This window comes from Erinaceus europaeus, chromosome 18 (genome assembly GCF_950295315.1).
Source record: "Erinaceus europaeus chromosome 18, mEriEur2.1, whole genome shotgun sequence".
Taxonomy (NCBI): Eukaryota; Metazoa; Chordata; class Mammalia; order Eulipotyphla; family Erinaceidae; genus Erinaceus; species Erinaceus europaeus.
In genome coordinates, this window is record NC_080179.1 from 45,259,628 (window position 1) to 45,273,508 (window position 13,881).

At 44.0% G+C, this 13,881-nt stretch overlaps 1 protein-coding gene across 2 annotated transcripts in view; it reads left to right on the forward strand.

Moving 5' to 3' along the window:
* The first annotated feature begins 1,513 nt into the window (after window positions 1-1,513).
* Window positions 1,514-13,881, forward strand: part of SCTR (secretin receptor) — an 86,154-nt gene continuing 73,786 nt past the window's right edge. For both annotated transcript variants that reach the window (XM_007524770.3, XM_060177995.1), the window contains exon 1: window positions 1,514-1,723. In XM_007524770.3, the coding sequence (XP_007524832.2) occupies window positions 1,652-1,723 (72 nt within the window). In that variant the 5' untranslated portion in view covers window positions 1,514-1,651. The remainder of the gene's footprint in view (window positions 1,724-13,881) is intronic.

The window sequence follows — 13,881 nt, forward strand, 5'->3', positions numbered from 1 at the left end:
AAGTATTTCACTGGGCCTTTAAGTATTCCAGTGGCAGAAGTTCCTACAAGTGAGTGATGTTTGCTGAGCATTGATAGTAGATCTGGGAGTTGGAAGCATCCTGCACACACTTTGTTTCCCTGTAGTGACTTACCAACCTCCCCACTGGCATTTCTTTCCTTGGGCATGAAGGCAGTGAAAGGTTACAGCATGTTACGTGAACTGCCACTTAGCAATGTGTCCAGAGGCCAGTCACAGAGAGTCAGGCTTTCCCATCTGACCTTTGGAGACCCGTGTACCTGGAACATCACTGGTCCTTTTCCACCTTCCTCTGTCATAGCATAGCATCACCAAGAGGAGGAGGTTTGGGGAAAGAGTTGATGAACTGATCTACTTAAAGCACATAAGAGAAAAGTCACAGGAGAAGGAGAGATAATAGGGAAGGAATGGGCATGAAAGGAAAGGAAGAAAAAGTAAGAAAGAACAGGAAAGGAAGAAAAGAAAAAGGAAGGAAGGAAAGAAGGGACATTTAAGACCCATTTGAGGGCACCTTGTATTGAGCCCACAACACAGGTAGAAAAGGCTACTGTGAATACCTACCTTGTGTTTAAATAGTTTTCCAGGGACCCCAGGAAGCACAAAGCCTCCAGCTGTTTGTTTTCAGAGCAGCCCCAAGGCCCGGTGTAGCAGCTGGTCCTCACCTGCTTACCACAAGCTTCCTCCTGTGATGACACTCAGGGGTCATCATCTGGGGTGTGCATGCCTTTATGATTTTCAGATAGAAAGATGGAGACAGAAAGAGAGAGGGAGAGAGAGAAGGAAAGAGGGAGGGGGGAAGGAGAGAGGGAAAGCAAGAAAGAGAGAGACTGGAGAAACAAATAGAGGGGAAGGAAGAGAGGAAAGAAACCAGAGCACTGGGGGTGGGGGTAGACAACATAATGGTTATGCAAAGAGACTCTCATGCCTGAGGCTCTAAAATCCCTGATTCAAGTCTACACCACCATAAACCAGAGCTTAGCAGTGCTCTGGGGAAAAAAAGAAAAAGAAAAAGAAAAAAAAAAAAAGACTAAATAGGGTATCACACAAAGAAACCAGAACACTGAAGCTTCCTTCAGTCCAGTGGGGTTCTGGTTTGACTGGGGGGCTCACATGACAAAGCAACACACTGTCCAAGTGAAGCATATGACTTCATTCATGAAGAAAAATAAGCTGAAAAGAAGAAAAAAAAAGGGGGGGAAGAGAAAGAAAGTGTAGGGTCAGCTGAGGAACAGGTGCAAGAGCCCCTGTCAGGCCGTGGGAAACTGTGAGCACTGCCTCTTCTAACCAGGTGTGTGTGTCTTAGTCTTGCTGTTCAGGAGAGAACAGAGGCTCAGGAAGGTGGTTTGCCTTCCCCACCCGCTTGTAGTAACATGCCCAGCCAGTAGGTCCCCGGGTCCCTGTGCTGCTGGCTCCCACACACCCTCCCTCCGCCTCCTTGCCTCCCCCCCCCCCCCCCACCGCCTGTCCCTGCTGGGCGGAGGAGCCAGGCGGCGCCCAGTCCTTATCAATGGGCCGGGCCAGTTAGAGCGCGGCGGCAGGCTTGGGAGCCTCGCCATGGCCCCTCTGCGCCAGGCTGCCGGGCACTGCTGGACACGCTGATCTCCGGAGCCCGCCCTGCGCGCAGGCGGTCACCATGCGCCCGCTCCTGCTGCAGGTGCCTTGGCTGCTGCTGCCAGGGCTGCTACTCCCCTGCATCCCGCACACCGTGAGTACCTGGCCTCCCCGCAGCCAGGCAGCTCCCCCTCGGGTCCCCCTCGGAGTGGGAGTGAAGGGAGACCCCAGATTTTTTCTCCATTTGAATGGATAGGACAGAGAGGAAGTGAGAGGGGCACGGGAGATAGAGAGGGAAAGAGACAAAGAGACACCTGCAGACCTGAACACTGCTGTGAAGTGTGTCCCCACCCCCCCGCAGGTGGGGAGTGGGGGCTGGAACCCAGACCTCCCACCTACTTCTTCCACGGGAACCCTGGAGCCACCCCTGGCATCTCACTAAAGCCCTAGAATAGCTTTTGGAGATTGACGTTAACCACCTTTGCTTTTAAGAGACAGGCATTTTAGGCTCAGAGACGCTAAAACTGTTGCCCTAGGAAAAGGTGCTCCTATTCCAGCTCCATCTGCCCCTAGACCTTGACATATTCTCATTCTCATTTTTTCTCTCTCCTTCTCTCTCTCTCTCTCTCTCTCTCTCTCTCTCACACACACACACACACACACACACACACACACACACACACAACTGGCTGGGGGGGGGGGCTCCAGAATGTGGTGGCCTCAGCTCCTGGAGCTTGTTCTGGGACAGTTTACAGTTCCCTCCCTCCTATTTCCTGCGTGATTGGACTCCCTAATGTTTGCAAAGCTGGAGCAGCCCAGGAGCAGCTGAGTTGCATGCACCAGGTCCAGACAGGAGCTTAGAGAAAATAGTGTGTGGCCTTTCTTTCCCACAGAAATTCCTGGGAATCCCTGCCAGATCCCCCCCCCCCCCCTCTGGGATTTGTGAATGAGAGCCATTAACTGTGCCTAGTCTGTCTGGCTGGAAGGACTGGAGAAAGATGGAGAGAAAAAAAAAGAGACAAAGGCTGCAGATTCCACAAGTATTCCTTCCCACCAATATTTCAAGCTGACTCTATTTCAAGAAGCTCCCCAGGGGAAGTGCTTGAGGGACCCAATTCGGAGTCTCCTGACTGTCAAATCCTTCTTGATGTCCAATGACCTAGCTTTCCTGTTCTTATCTCCTGTCTGATTATAAGGAAAAACCGTTATTCCCCCAAACTGCTGGAAGTGTTGAGACTGGGAAGATCCCCCCTTTTTCCTAATAGCTCCACGATATTCCAGCAAGAATAGTTCAGAGTGAATTTATCTCCTCCTCCTCCTTTATGATCTTGCATCTTCTTCTCCTCAGTGGCAGTGCTGGTGCCAGCATAAGGTGCTGGAACAATCGCGTTCACTTCTTTTCTGGACTCTCAAGTTGGGGAAATGCCACCTGGAACACTGAGAGCAATGAAAAACCACATCTTCCTTAAAAATGTTCTGCTGTTTTGTTCCCAAGGAAAGGATAGCAATAGCAATAACTCTGTGTGACCCTCCCAACTTCCTTCTTAAGTATTTGCTGTAACCCTGAGGTTGTCAGAAGAAATCACCAGGCATTAGACTGGAGTTTCAGCCTCTGTTTCAAGCTCAAGGGAACCTCAGGTTATCTCAAGACTAGGCCAGAGGGGAAAGCGAGAGCCCTGCCACTGAAGAGAAGAGGTTTCAAGATCACAAAGGAGGAGGAGGAGCGAGAGTGAGCGCGCCTAAATCCACTCTGAACTATTCTTGCTAGATTAACATGGAGCTACCAGGAAAGAGAGGAGAGAAGGAGGCACCTTCCCAATCTCAACACTTCCAGCAGTTGAATAAGGGGAATAAGGGCTTTTCCTTTTAATCAAACAGGAGATGAGGGCAGTCCTCAAATGGTCATCATGCCCTGGAAAGATGTTTCATTGTTCTCTGGTCCAGTACCCTCATTTCACAGAAGAGTGAACTGAGGCCCACAGAGAGAAGAGAGTATATTAGGGGCAGATCTGGGACCAGAGTAGAATTGGTCTTAAACTATTACAAGATTTTGTGTGTGTGAGTGTGGGGGGGCTAAGTCTTGTTCATCTTGTTATTCTGTAGATTTTTCAAGATTTGAGGTCCCAGGCTTCTTGACAGAGAATTTTTTTATTGTTGTAGTTATTATTGTTGTTGTTGATGTCATCGTTGTTGGATAGGACAGAGAGAAACAGAGAGAGGAGGGGAAGACAGAGAAAGAGAGAGAAAGAGAGACACCTGCAGACCTGCGTCACCACCTGTGAAGCAACTGCCCTGCAGGTGGGGAGCCGGGGGCTCGAAACTGGATCCTTACTCTGGTCCTTGTGCTTGGCACCACCTGTGCTTAACCCGCTGTGCTGCCACCAACTCCCAACAGATAATTTTTTTTTTTAATATAGAGAGGTATTGTGGCTCAGTGGAAAAGGGCAGGACTTGCCATCAGAAGTCCTGAGTTTGAGCCCTGGCACTTCATGTGCCAGAATGATGCTTTGTGATGCTCTAGTTTGTAGTCTCTCTCTCTCCCCACCCCCATAAATAGATAAACAAAACAGGAATGAAATTGAGCTTCTTTGGTTGGAGTTTTTCCCAGTCTATGAAACATAACCTTTTTTCTGTCTGTATCTGAGTGGTCAGACCACTGCTTCTGAAATATTTGCCTTTTTATTTGTTTGAAGCTCTCTCTTGAGGGAGATGGTAGGTATGTTCCTGTCTACCTGGTAGGGGAGGAGGTCATTAAAACAAATTGCTTATAACTACTCCTGGCTTGCCTTAGATTACAAGGAGATTTTAGCAGGATCCCTTGAAGAAAGTGATGATGGGGCTGGGAGTTAGCTCACACTAAAGAGCACGTGCCTTTCCACCTGCAAGGCGTTGGTTCTGAGCTCTGGGCACCACCTAGGAGCACATGATGGCATGCAGGTAGCTCCATGGATATGGTGGAATATTGCTGTAGCATGTCTCCTTGCTCTGTCTGTATCTTCCCATCTCTTCTCTTTCTCTCTCTCATGCTCTCTCTCTAAAATAAAGAATGAAAAAAAAAAAAAACCTGACCTGGGAACACTGCACAATAGTGCTGTCTTGAACATGTGACCCCTGGTTCATTCCCCCAAAGCTGCATTTAAAAAAGGGGGGGAACGTGGTACAGTGGGTTAAGCTCACATGGTGCAAAACATGAGGACTGGCGTAAGGATCTCGGTTCAAACCCTGGCCCCCCCCCACCTGCAGGGGGTAGCTTCACAGGCAGTGAAGCAGGTCTGTGCAGGAGTCTGTCTTTCCCCCTCTCTGTCTTCCCCTCCTATCCTGATTTCTCTGTCCTATCCAGCAACAATGACAGCAACAACAACACTAATAATAACAGTGATAAACAATAAGGGCAACAAAAGGGAAAAAAATAGCCTCCAGGAGTAGTGGATTTGTATTGCAGGCACTGAGCCCCAGCAATAACCCAGGAGGTAAAAACAAACAAACAAACAAGTGTCTGAACAAAAACCAAACAAGCAAAAAAGTAAGGGCAGCGTGATCAGAGGAGAAGCAGAAGCAGTTGGAGCTGAGGAAAAGTCCATTTCCAAACCACATGAAGACTTGTGCAGGGAAGGGACTCCTTGATCTTCTCCACTTTCCCTTCCCACTTTCCATCTCTCTGCAACTGACAGCTCAGAAAGGGAAAACCAAAGAGGGGAGGGGCAGCGGGGTTGCAACAGAGGTGCACCTGGTAGAGAGCACATCATCATGAACAAAGGCCCAGGTTTGAGCCCCTGGCCCTCACCGGGGTGGGGGGTGGGGGTGGGGGTTCACGAGTGGTGGAGCAGTACTGCAAGTGTGTCCTTTTCTTTCTCTATCTCCTCCTTCCTTCTCAGTGTCTCTGTATCTATCCAATCAATCAATCAGTCAATCAGCTATAGTGCTATAAACATCTTCTGCACATTTATTTTTATAGATTTTGAGGTATTTTCTTAGACTACAGGTTGAAATTTCTTAGCCAAATGGTATAAGCATATACAAGACTCCTGATTGATATTGTCAAGTTATTGTTACAAATGAATAGTGTGTACAAATTAAGAAAAAATAAAAAAGGAAGGGACAAAAAATCCTAGTATAGGATCTGGCATGTGGGAGCCCGTGCCCCTTGCTGTGATGGCTGACAGGCTCCGTGGCAGCACTGTGAGTCAGGCTCGAGGAAGGGCTAGAAGGTCACCCCAAGAGCTGGCTAGTACTCACTCTTCAGGCCACAGGGATTTTTCTACACCTGAAAAATTGTTGTACACTTTTCTGAAGAGGTGTCTGTGGACTTCCTTTTACAGTTTGTTCTGTCTCGACTGTTACTGTGAATGAAGATACTAGAGACTCTCCTTCCTGAGCACTTATTTCATAAAAGACACTACGTGGTTCCCCCCCCCACCCCCTCTGACTTAATTCTCACATTAACTATCATTGCCCCTATTGTCCAAATGAGGAAATGGGCCATTTGCCCTAGGTCATCTGGCCAGATGGGCTGGTGTGAAGATTAAAACCCTAGTTTTCTTTCTTCCTTCTTCCCTTCTTTCCATTTTTTATTTGTGACTCATAGTGGGTTACAAGATCCTAAGATTACATGATATAGTTCTATACAGCACCCACCACCAGAGTTCTGTGTCCCTACTCTCCCAAACATAACCGCCATAGTTCTCACAGTCTTAGAAACTGTTTGTTTGTGTCTGGTGTTTGTTTGTTTGGGCAAGTTCATGTGTATCAGTTCTCTAGATTCCACATATTAATAAAACCATCCTGCTATGACCACTTAACTTGGTGCTGCACCGCCCGGCCTCCTTAATGAAACCATTCTATAGTTGTCTTAATCTCTTTATTTATTTCACCATTTACTTATTTCACTCCAGTTCCATTCATTTTGTCCCACAATATCATCTTATTTGATTGCAGGTAGTAGTCCATGGAATATATATCCCATAACTTCTTTAGCCAGTCATCTGTTAATGGACATTTAAGCTCCTTCCACTCTTTGGTTCTTGTAAATAATGCAGCTATGAACATAGGGTTGTGTCTGTCCCTTTGAATTAGTGTCTGCATGTCCTTTGGATAAATGCCTAAGAGTGGTATTGCAGGAGCATAAGATAATTCCATTTTTATTGTTTATTTATTTACTTTATTTATTCCCTTTTTGGTGCCCTTGTTGTTTTTATTATTGTTGTAGTTATTGTTGTTGTAGTTATTGTTGTTGTTATTGATGTTGTCGTTGTTAGATAGGACAGAGAGAAATGGAGAGAGGAGGGGAAGACAGAGAGGAGGAGAGTAAGACAGACATCTGCAGACCTGCTTCACTGCCTGTGTAGCGACTCCCTTGCAGGTGGGGAACCGGGGGCTCGAACTGTGATCCTTACACTAGTCCTTGTACTTTGCACCACATGCGCTTAACCCGCTGCGCTACCGCCCAACTCCCTCCATTTTAATTTTTTTAAAAACTATTCATACAGTCTTCCAAAAGGTCTGCACCAGTTTGCATTCCCACCAGCAGAGGGACAAAGTTCCCTTTTCCTCCTCAGTCTCTCCAATACCTGTCCTTTCCTGGTTTGTTGATGGAAGCCCTTCTCTCAGGTGTGATGGCATCTCAGTGTAGTTTTAATTTGCATTTCGCTAATGATAAGTGGAGGATTTCTTCACGTGTCTGTGGGCCATGAGTATCTCTACTTCAGAAAACTGCCTACTTAATTCTTTGGCCCACTTTTTTTTTTTATTGGCTTATTACTTTTCTTTTGTTGAACTGTAAGAGTTCTTTATAGTTGTTTGATATCAGTCATTTGTTGGATGTGTGATGTGTGAATATCTTCTCCCAATTACTGGGTTGCATGGTTATCCTTGTGTAGTTTGCTTTGGGTATGTAGAAGCTTTTAAGTTTAATGTAGTCTCATTTATGTGCTCCTGTTTCCATTCCCCACACTCATAGTGTTGCTTCTCCAAATGGACCTTTGTTGGGAAGATACTGCAGTCAAAACCTTGGTTTTCTTACCGGCACATCTGGTTTTGTACTGAAGCCTACATGCTTTGTTTGCTGGTTCACAAAGGGATTTTTAAAAATATTTATTTATTCCCTCTTGTTGCCCTTGTTGTTTTATTATTGTAGTTATTATTGTTGTAGTTATTGATTTTGTGAAGCAACTCCCCTGCAGGTGGGGATCCAGAGGCTAGAACTGGGATCCTTACGCTGGTCCTTGCGCTTTGTGCCACCTGCGCTTAACCCACTGCACTACTGCCCGGATCCCCCTCAAAGGGACTTAAAAAAATTATTTATTTATTCCCTTTTGTTGCCCTTGTTGTTTTATTGTTGTAGTTATTATTGTTGTTGTCATTGAGGTCATCATTGTTGGATAAGACAGAGAGAAGTGGAGAGAGGAGGGGAAGACAGAGAGGGGAGAGAAAGACAGACACCTGCAGACCTGCTTCACCGCTTTGAAGCGACTCCCCTGCAGGTGGGGAGCCGGGGACTCAAACCTGGATGCTTAACACCAGTCCCTGCGCTTCACGCCACGTGTACTTAACCCACTGCACTACCGCCCAACTCCCCCCAAAGGGATTTTTATAAAGCTTTCTATCAAACCTCAAAATGATAGTAATTTCAGTTTAATTGAATTACTTTATAAATCATAAAAATATTGAATTAAGATTTACTGAGAGGGTCAGAGATGAGCTTGGGATCATAAAAACAGGTGGAACATGTCTCAGATTATTTACATGTCTCAGATTGTTTAGGGGAGCCTTTTCTTGTTTGGCCTTTAACATTATCTTGTGTATTCTCTTAGAGCCCTCTCCCCATGGTCTGTCCTCATTACCCTTTCCCTGTCACTTCCTCCTTTGCCAGAGAGGTGCATAGCTTTCTTCCTGCCTACCTTCTTGTTGAAACCCAGGACTATAGCTCAGAGCCCAGAGCAGCCCTTCCAAGTGGCCCCAATTAAGTCCCTTCCCTTAGTGAATTTAAACCACTATTGACCTTCATTTGGGCCCTCAGGCAACCTATAAAACAAGGCAGGACCCACAACACTCAGATCCTATCTACTTGCTTACATTACAAACAGAGGGCTGCTCAGAATGCATGTAGAGTTGAGAAACCAATATTCTGGGGCCCACCTAGCCTCAAGATTCTGACTTCAGTGAATGCCTGGGGTAGGGTCTTCCCAAGCTGCTCATGTCCTGCAGGTCTAGTCCCAGGTTGCCCATTCCAGTGGGGATTTCCTAGAATCCCCACATGTCTAGAACCAGTTCCCTCACTCTTGTCTCTCTTAATAACCTCTTCTTGATGGTCAACATGTCTCCAAATTCCTAACAGTGCCACCACCTCTTTTTTCCAACAGATAGATTTGTCTCCCATCTTTTATTAAATTAAAAAAATTACTACTACCACCACCACTTCTACTACTTCTGTCACTATACTACTACTTCTACTACTTCTATTACTATTTCTATTACTATACTACTACTACTTCTACTATTAATACTGCTACTTCTACTACTACTATTTCTACTACTACTTCTACTATTTTTTTTTATTTAAATTTTTAATTTAAGAAAGGATTAGTGAACAAAAGCATAAGGTAGGAGGGGTACAACTCCACACAATTCCCACCACCCAATCCCCATAACCCACCCTCTCCCATGATAGCCTTCCCATTCTCTAGCCCTCTGGGAGCATGGACCCAGGGTCGTTGAGGGTTGCAGAAGGTAGAGGGTCTGGCTTCTGTAATTGCTTCCCCGCTGAACATGGGCGTTGACTGGTTGGTCCATACTCCCAGTCTGCCTCTCTCTTTCCCTAGTAAGGTGTGTCTCTGGGGAAGCTGAGCTCCAGGACACATTGGTGGGGTCTTCAATCCAGGGAAGCCTAGCCAGCATCCTGGTGGCATCTGGAACCTGGTGATTGAAAAGAGAGTTAACATACAAAGCCAAACAATTTGTTGAGCAATCATGGATCCCAAGATTGGAATAGTGGAGAGGAAGTGTTAGGGAGGTACTCACTGCAAACTCTAGTGTAATCCTGCTTTCAGGTATATATTTTGCAGTAGTTTATGGATACGTGTGCACATACACTCTCTCTCACAGAAACTGGTGTATGTCTAGGTTATGGGACTTTGTTAGAAAGAGAACTACCTGAGATGAAATTAGAGTGTACTATAAAAGGAAAGGTCTCACCCGAGTAATGAAGCTGAAGGGTTGTCATTCCACACGTGAAGTCTCTGGATACACACTGAGGTGAAGCATGTTGAGATGGCAATCGTTGCTTTGGTTAGGTTGTGATTGGCGGATGCAATATTATTTGGTATGGATTGGGAGAAGCATACGGGAAAGTGAGCCCTATCCAAGGGTGCCAGGACTGGGGGAAGTAGGGGCTCTATAGTGAAGATGTGAGGTTCCTGCTGTCTTAGGGTTCAAAAAGACAATCAATAGTTAATATTATCATCACATTATTTGTTAATTGGGTTAACTTTGAAAAGTCCCTTTGTTATGGTTTGCTGTACAGTACCCAGTATCTTGTATATAGCTGTGCTATTGGAAGCTTCTAATCTACTTGGTCTAGGCTTTTGAGAGAGTCCGCATATCAAATACGTAGCCTATCTATTAAAAAGATTCAGTTTGTCTTTTGAGAACCTTTGAGACATACAATTGATTTCCCCCTCTCATATTAATTAACTACTGATTTATATGTCTACATTTTGCTAGGAGTGTACATAAACACCATTCCCATCACCAAAGGACCGTGACCCATCCCTCCCGCCCATTCCCACCCCCCACTGGCCCAGGAAGCTACATGTCCACCCCTCACCACTGGGTTTTTACTTTGGTGCCCTACTTACAATTTGATCAGGTCCTGCTTTTAGTTTCCCTTTCAGATCTTCTAAGTCAGCTTCTGTTGATGAGTGGGATCATCCCATACTCATCTTTAACTTTCTGACTTAGTTCACTTAACATAATTCCTTCTAGCTCTGTCCAAGATGGGTCAGAGAAGGTGGGTTCATTGTTCTTGATAGCTGCATAGTATTCCATTGTGTATATATACCACAGCTTTCTCAGCCATTCATCTGTTGTTGGGCACCTGGGTTGCTTCCAGGTTTTAGCTATTATGAATTGTGCTGCTATGAACATAGGAGTACACACCTCTTTTTGGTTGGGTGTTATGGAGTCCTTGGGGTATAACCCCAGGAGAGGAACTATTGGGTCATATGGAAGGTCCATGTCTAGCCTTCTGAGAGTTTTCCAGACTGCTCTCCACAGAGGCTGTACCAATTTACATTCCCACCAGCAATGTAAAAGAGTTCCTCTGTCCCCACATCCTCTCCAGCATTTGTTGTTGCTGTCCTTTTTGATGTATGCCATTCTTACAGGAGTGAGGTGGTATCTTAGTGTTGTCTTAATTTGCATTTCTCTGACAATCAGTGACCTAGAGCAGTTTTTCATATGTTTGTTAGCCTTTTGGATCTCCTCTGTGGTGAATGTTTTGTTCATTTCCTCTGCCCATTTTTGGATGGGGTCATTTGCTTTTTTGCGGCTGAGTTTGCTGAGCTCTTTATATATTTTGGTGATTAGTTTCTTGTCTGATGTCTGGCATGTGAAGATCTTCTCCCATTCTGTGAGGGGTCTCTCTGTTTGTTTAATAGTTTCTTTGGATGTGCAGAAGCTTTTCAATTTGATGTAGTCCCATTGGTTTGTTTCTGCTTTGGTCTTCCTTGCAATTGGGTTTGATTCATCAAAGATATCCTTGAGGTGTAGATGGGAAAGTGTTTTACCAATGTTTTCCTCTAAGTATTTGATTGTTTCTGGTCTGACATCTAGGTCTTTGATCCATTTGGAGTTGATTTTTGTTTCTGGTGAGATAAAGTGGTTCAATTTCATTCTTCTGCATGTTTCAACCCAGTTTTCCCAGCACCATTTATTGAAGAGAGCCTCCTTCTTCCATTTAATCCTTTGGGCCCCCTTATCAAAGATTAGATGCCCATAGGTGTTGGGATTTACTTCTGGGCTTTCAATTCTGTTCCACTGGTCTGTGTGCCTATTTTTGTTCCAGTACCATGCTGTTTTGATGATGATGGCTTTATAATATAGTTTAAGGTCTGGGAGTGTGATGCCTCCATTTCTGTTTCTTTTCCTTAGGATGGTTTTGGCAATTCTAGGTGTTTTCAGGTTCCAGATAAATGATTGTAGTGTTTGTTCTATTCTCTTAAAGAAGCTTGGTGGAACTTTGATGGGTATTGCATTAAATTTGTATATGGCTCTGGGGAGAATGTTCATTTTGATGATATTTATTCTTCCAATCCATGAGCATGGGATATCTTTCCATTTCTTGGTATCAGTTTCTATCTCCTTGAGTAGCGACTCATAGTTTTCAGCATACAAGTCTTTCACTTCTTTGGTCAACTTTATTCCTAGGTATTTGATTGATTTTGCTGAAACAGTAAATGGGAGTGATTTCTGGATGTCTTCTTCTTCAGATTTAGTGTTTGCATAAAGAAATGCCACTGATTTTTGTACATTGATTTTGTAGCCTGATACCTTGCTATATTGCCTAACAACTTCCAGTAATTTTCTACTGGATTCTTTAGGTCTTTCTATGTATACTATCATATCATCTGCAAATAGTGAGAGCTTGACTTCTTCCCTTCCAATCTGTATCCCTTTGATTTCTTTCTCTTGCCTGATTGCTATGGCAAGAACTTCCAATACTATGTTGAAGAGTAACGGTGACAGTGGGCAGCCCTGTCTAGTCCCTGATCTGAGGGGGAATGCTTTCAGCTTCTCTCCATTGAGTATGATGTTGGCTGTAGGTTTGCTATATATAGACTCCACTATCTTGAGGAATTTCCCATCTATTCCCATTTTTTGTAGAGTTTTGAGCATGAATGGGTGTTGGATTTTGTCAAAGGCTTTCTCTGCATCTATTGAGATAATCATGTGGTTTTTGGCTTTGCTTTTATTGATGTGATGAATGACATTGATTGATTTACGGATGTTGAACCAGCCTTGCATTCCTGGGATGAATCCCACTTGGTCATGATGAACAATCTTTTTGATGTGTTGCTGTATCCGGTTGGCCAAGATCTTGTTTAATATTTTGGCATCTATGTTCATCAGAGATATTGGTCTGTAGTTTTCCTTTTTTGTTCTGTCCCTATCAGCTTTTGGTATCAGGGTGATGTTGGCTTCATAAAAGGTGGAAGGGAGTATTCCTGTTTCTTCAATCTTATGGAATAGTTTAAGAAGTATGGGTATTAACTGTTTCCTGAAAGTTTTGTAGAATTCGTTTGTGAAGCCATCTGGTCCAGGACTTTTGTTGTTGGGGAGATTCTTAATAACAGTTTCAATTTCTTTGTCTGTGATTGGTGCATTTAGATTTTGTAGTTCTTCTTGGTTCAGTTTTGGAAGTGCATAGGTTTCTAGGAATTGTTCCATTTCTTCCAGATTCTCTAGCTTGGTGGCATATAGTTCTTTATAGAAGTTTCGCAGAATTCTCTGGATTTCTGTGGTGTCAGCTGTGATATCTCCTGTATCGTTTACAATTCTATTAATTTGAGTCTTCTCTCTTTTTTGTTTGGTGAGTCTGGCTAGGGGTTTGTCAATTTTGTTTAATCTTTCAAAGAACCAACATTTGGCTTCATTGATCTTTTGTATGGTTCTTTTATTTTAGATGTTGTTTATTTCTGCTCTAACTTTAGTGATTTCTGTCCTTCTGGTTGCCTTAGGGTTCCTTTGTTCCTCTTCCTCTAAGTCCTTGAGGTGTGTAGTAAGTTCGTTCATTTGGGCTTCTTCTTGGTGTTTAATATGTGATTGTATAGCTATAAGTTTCCCTCTCAGTACTGCTTTAGCTGTGTCCCAAATATTTTGATAGGTTGTGTCTTCATTTTCATTAGTTTCCAGGAACATTTGAATTTCCTGTTTGAGTGAGTGTCTGACCCAGTGGTTCTTAAGGAGCATGTTGTTTAGTTTCCAAATTCTATGTCTTTTAATAATTTTCCGTTTGTTGTTAAAAGTTAGTTTTACTCCACTGTGGTCTGAGAAGATACTTGGGATGATTTCAATGCTTTTGAATTTATTGATGCTGTCTTTGTGGCCTAACATGTGGTCTATCCTTGAGTATGTGTTGTGTGGATTTGAAAAGAAGGTGTATTCCAGTTTTTTGGGGTGGAGGAGTCTGAAAATGTCCAAGAGGTCTAGTCTGTCAATCTCTTCATTCAATTCTCTTGTATCTTTATTGGTTCTCTGCTTTGTTGATCTGTCTAAGTGTGAGAGTGGGGTATTGAAGTCTCCCACTATTATTGTATT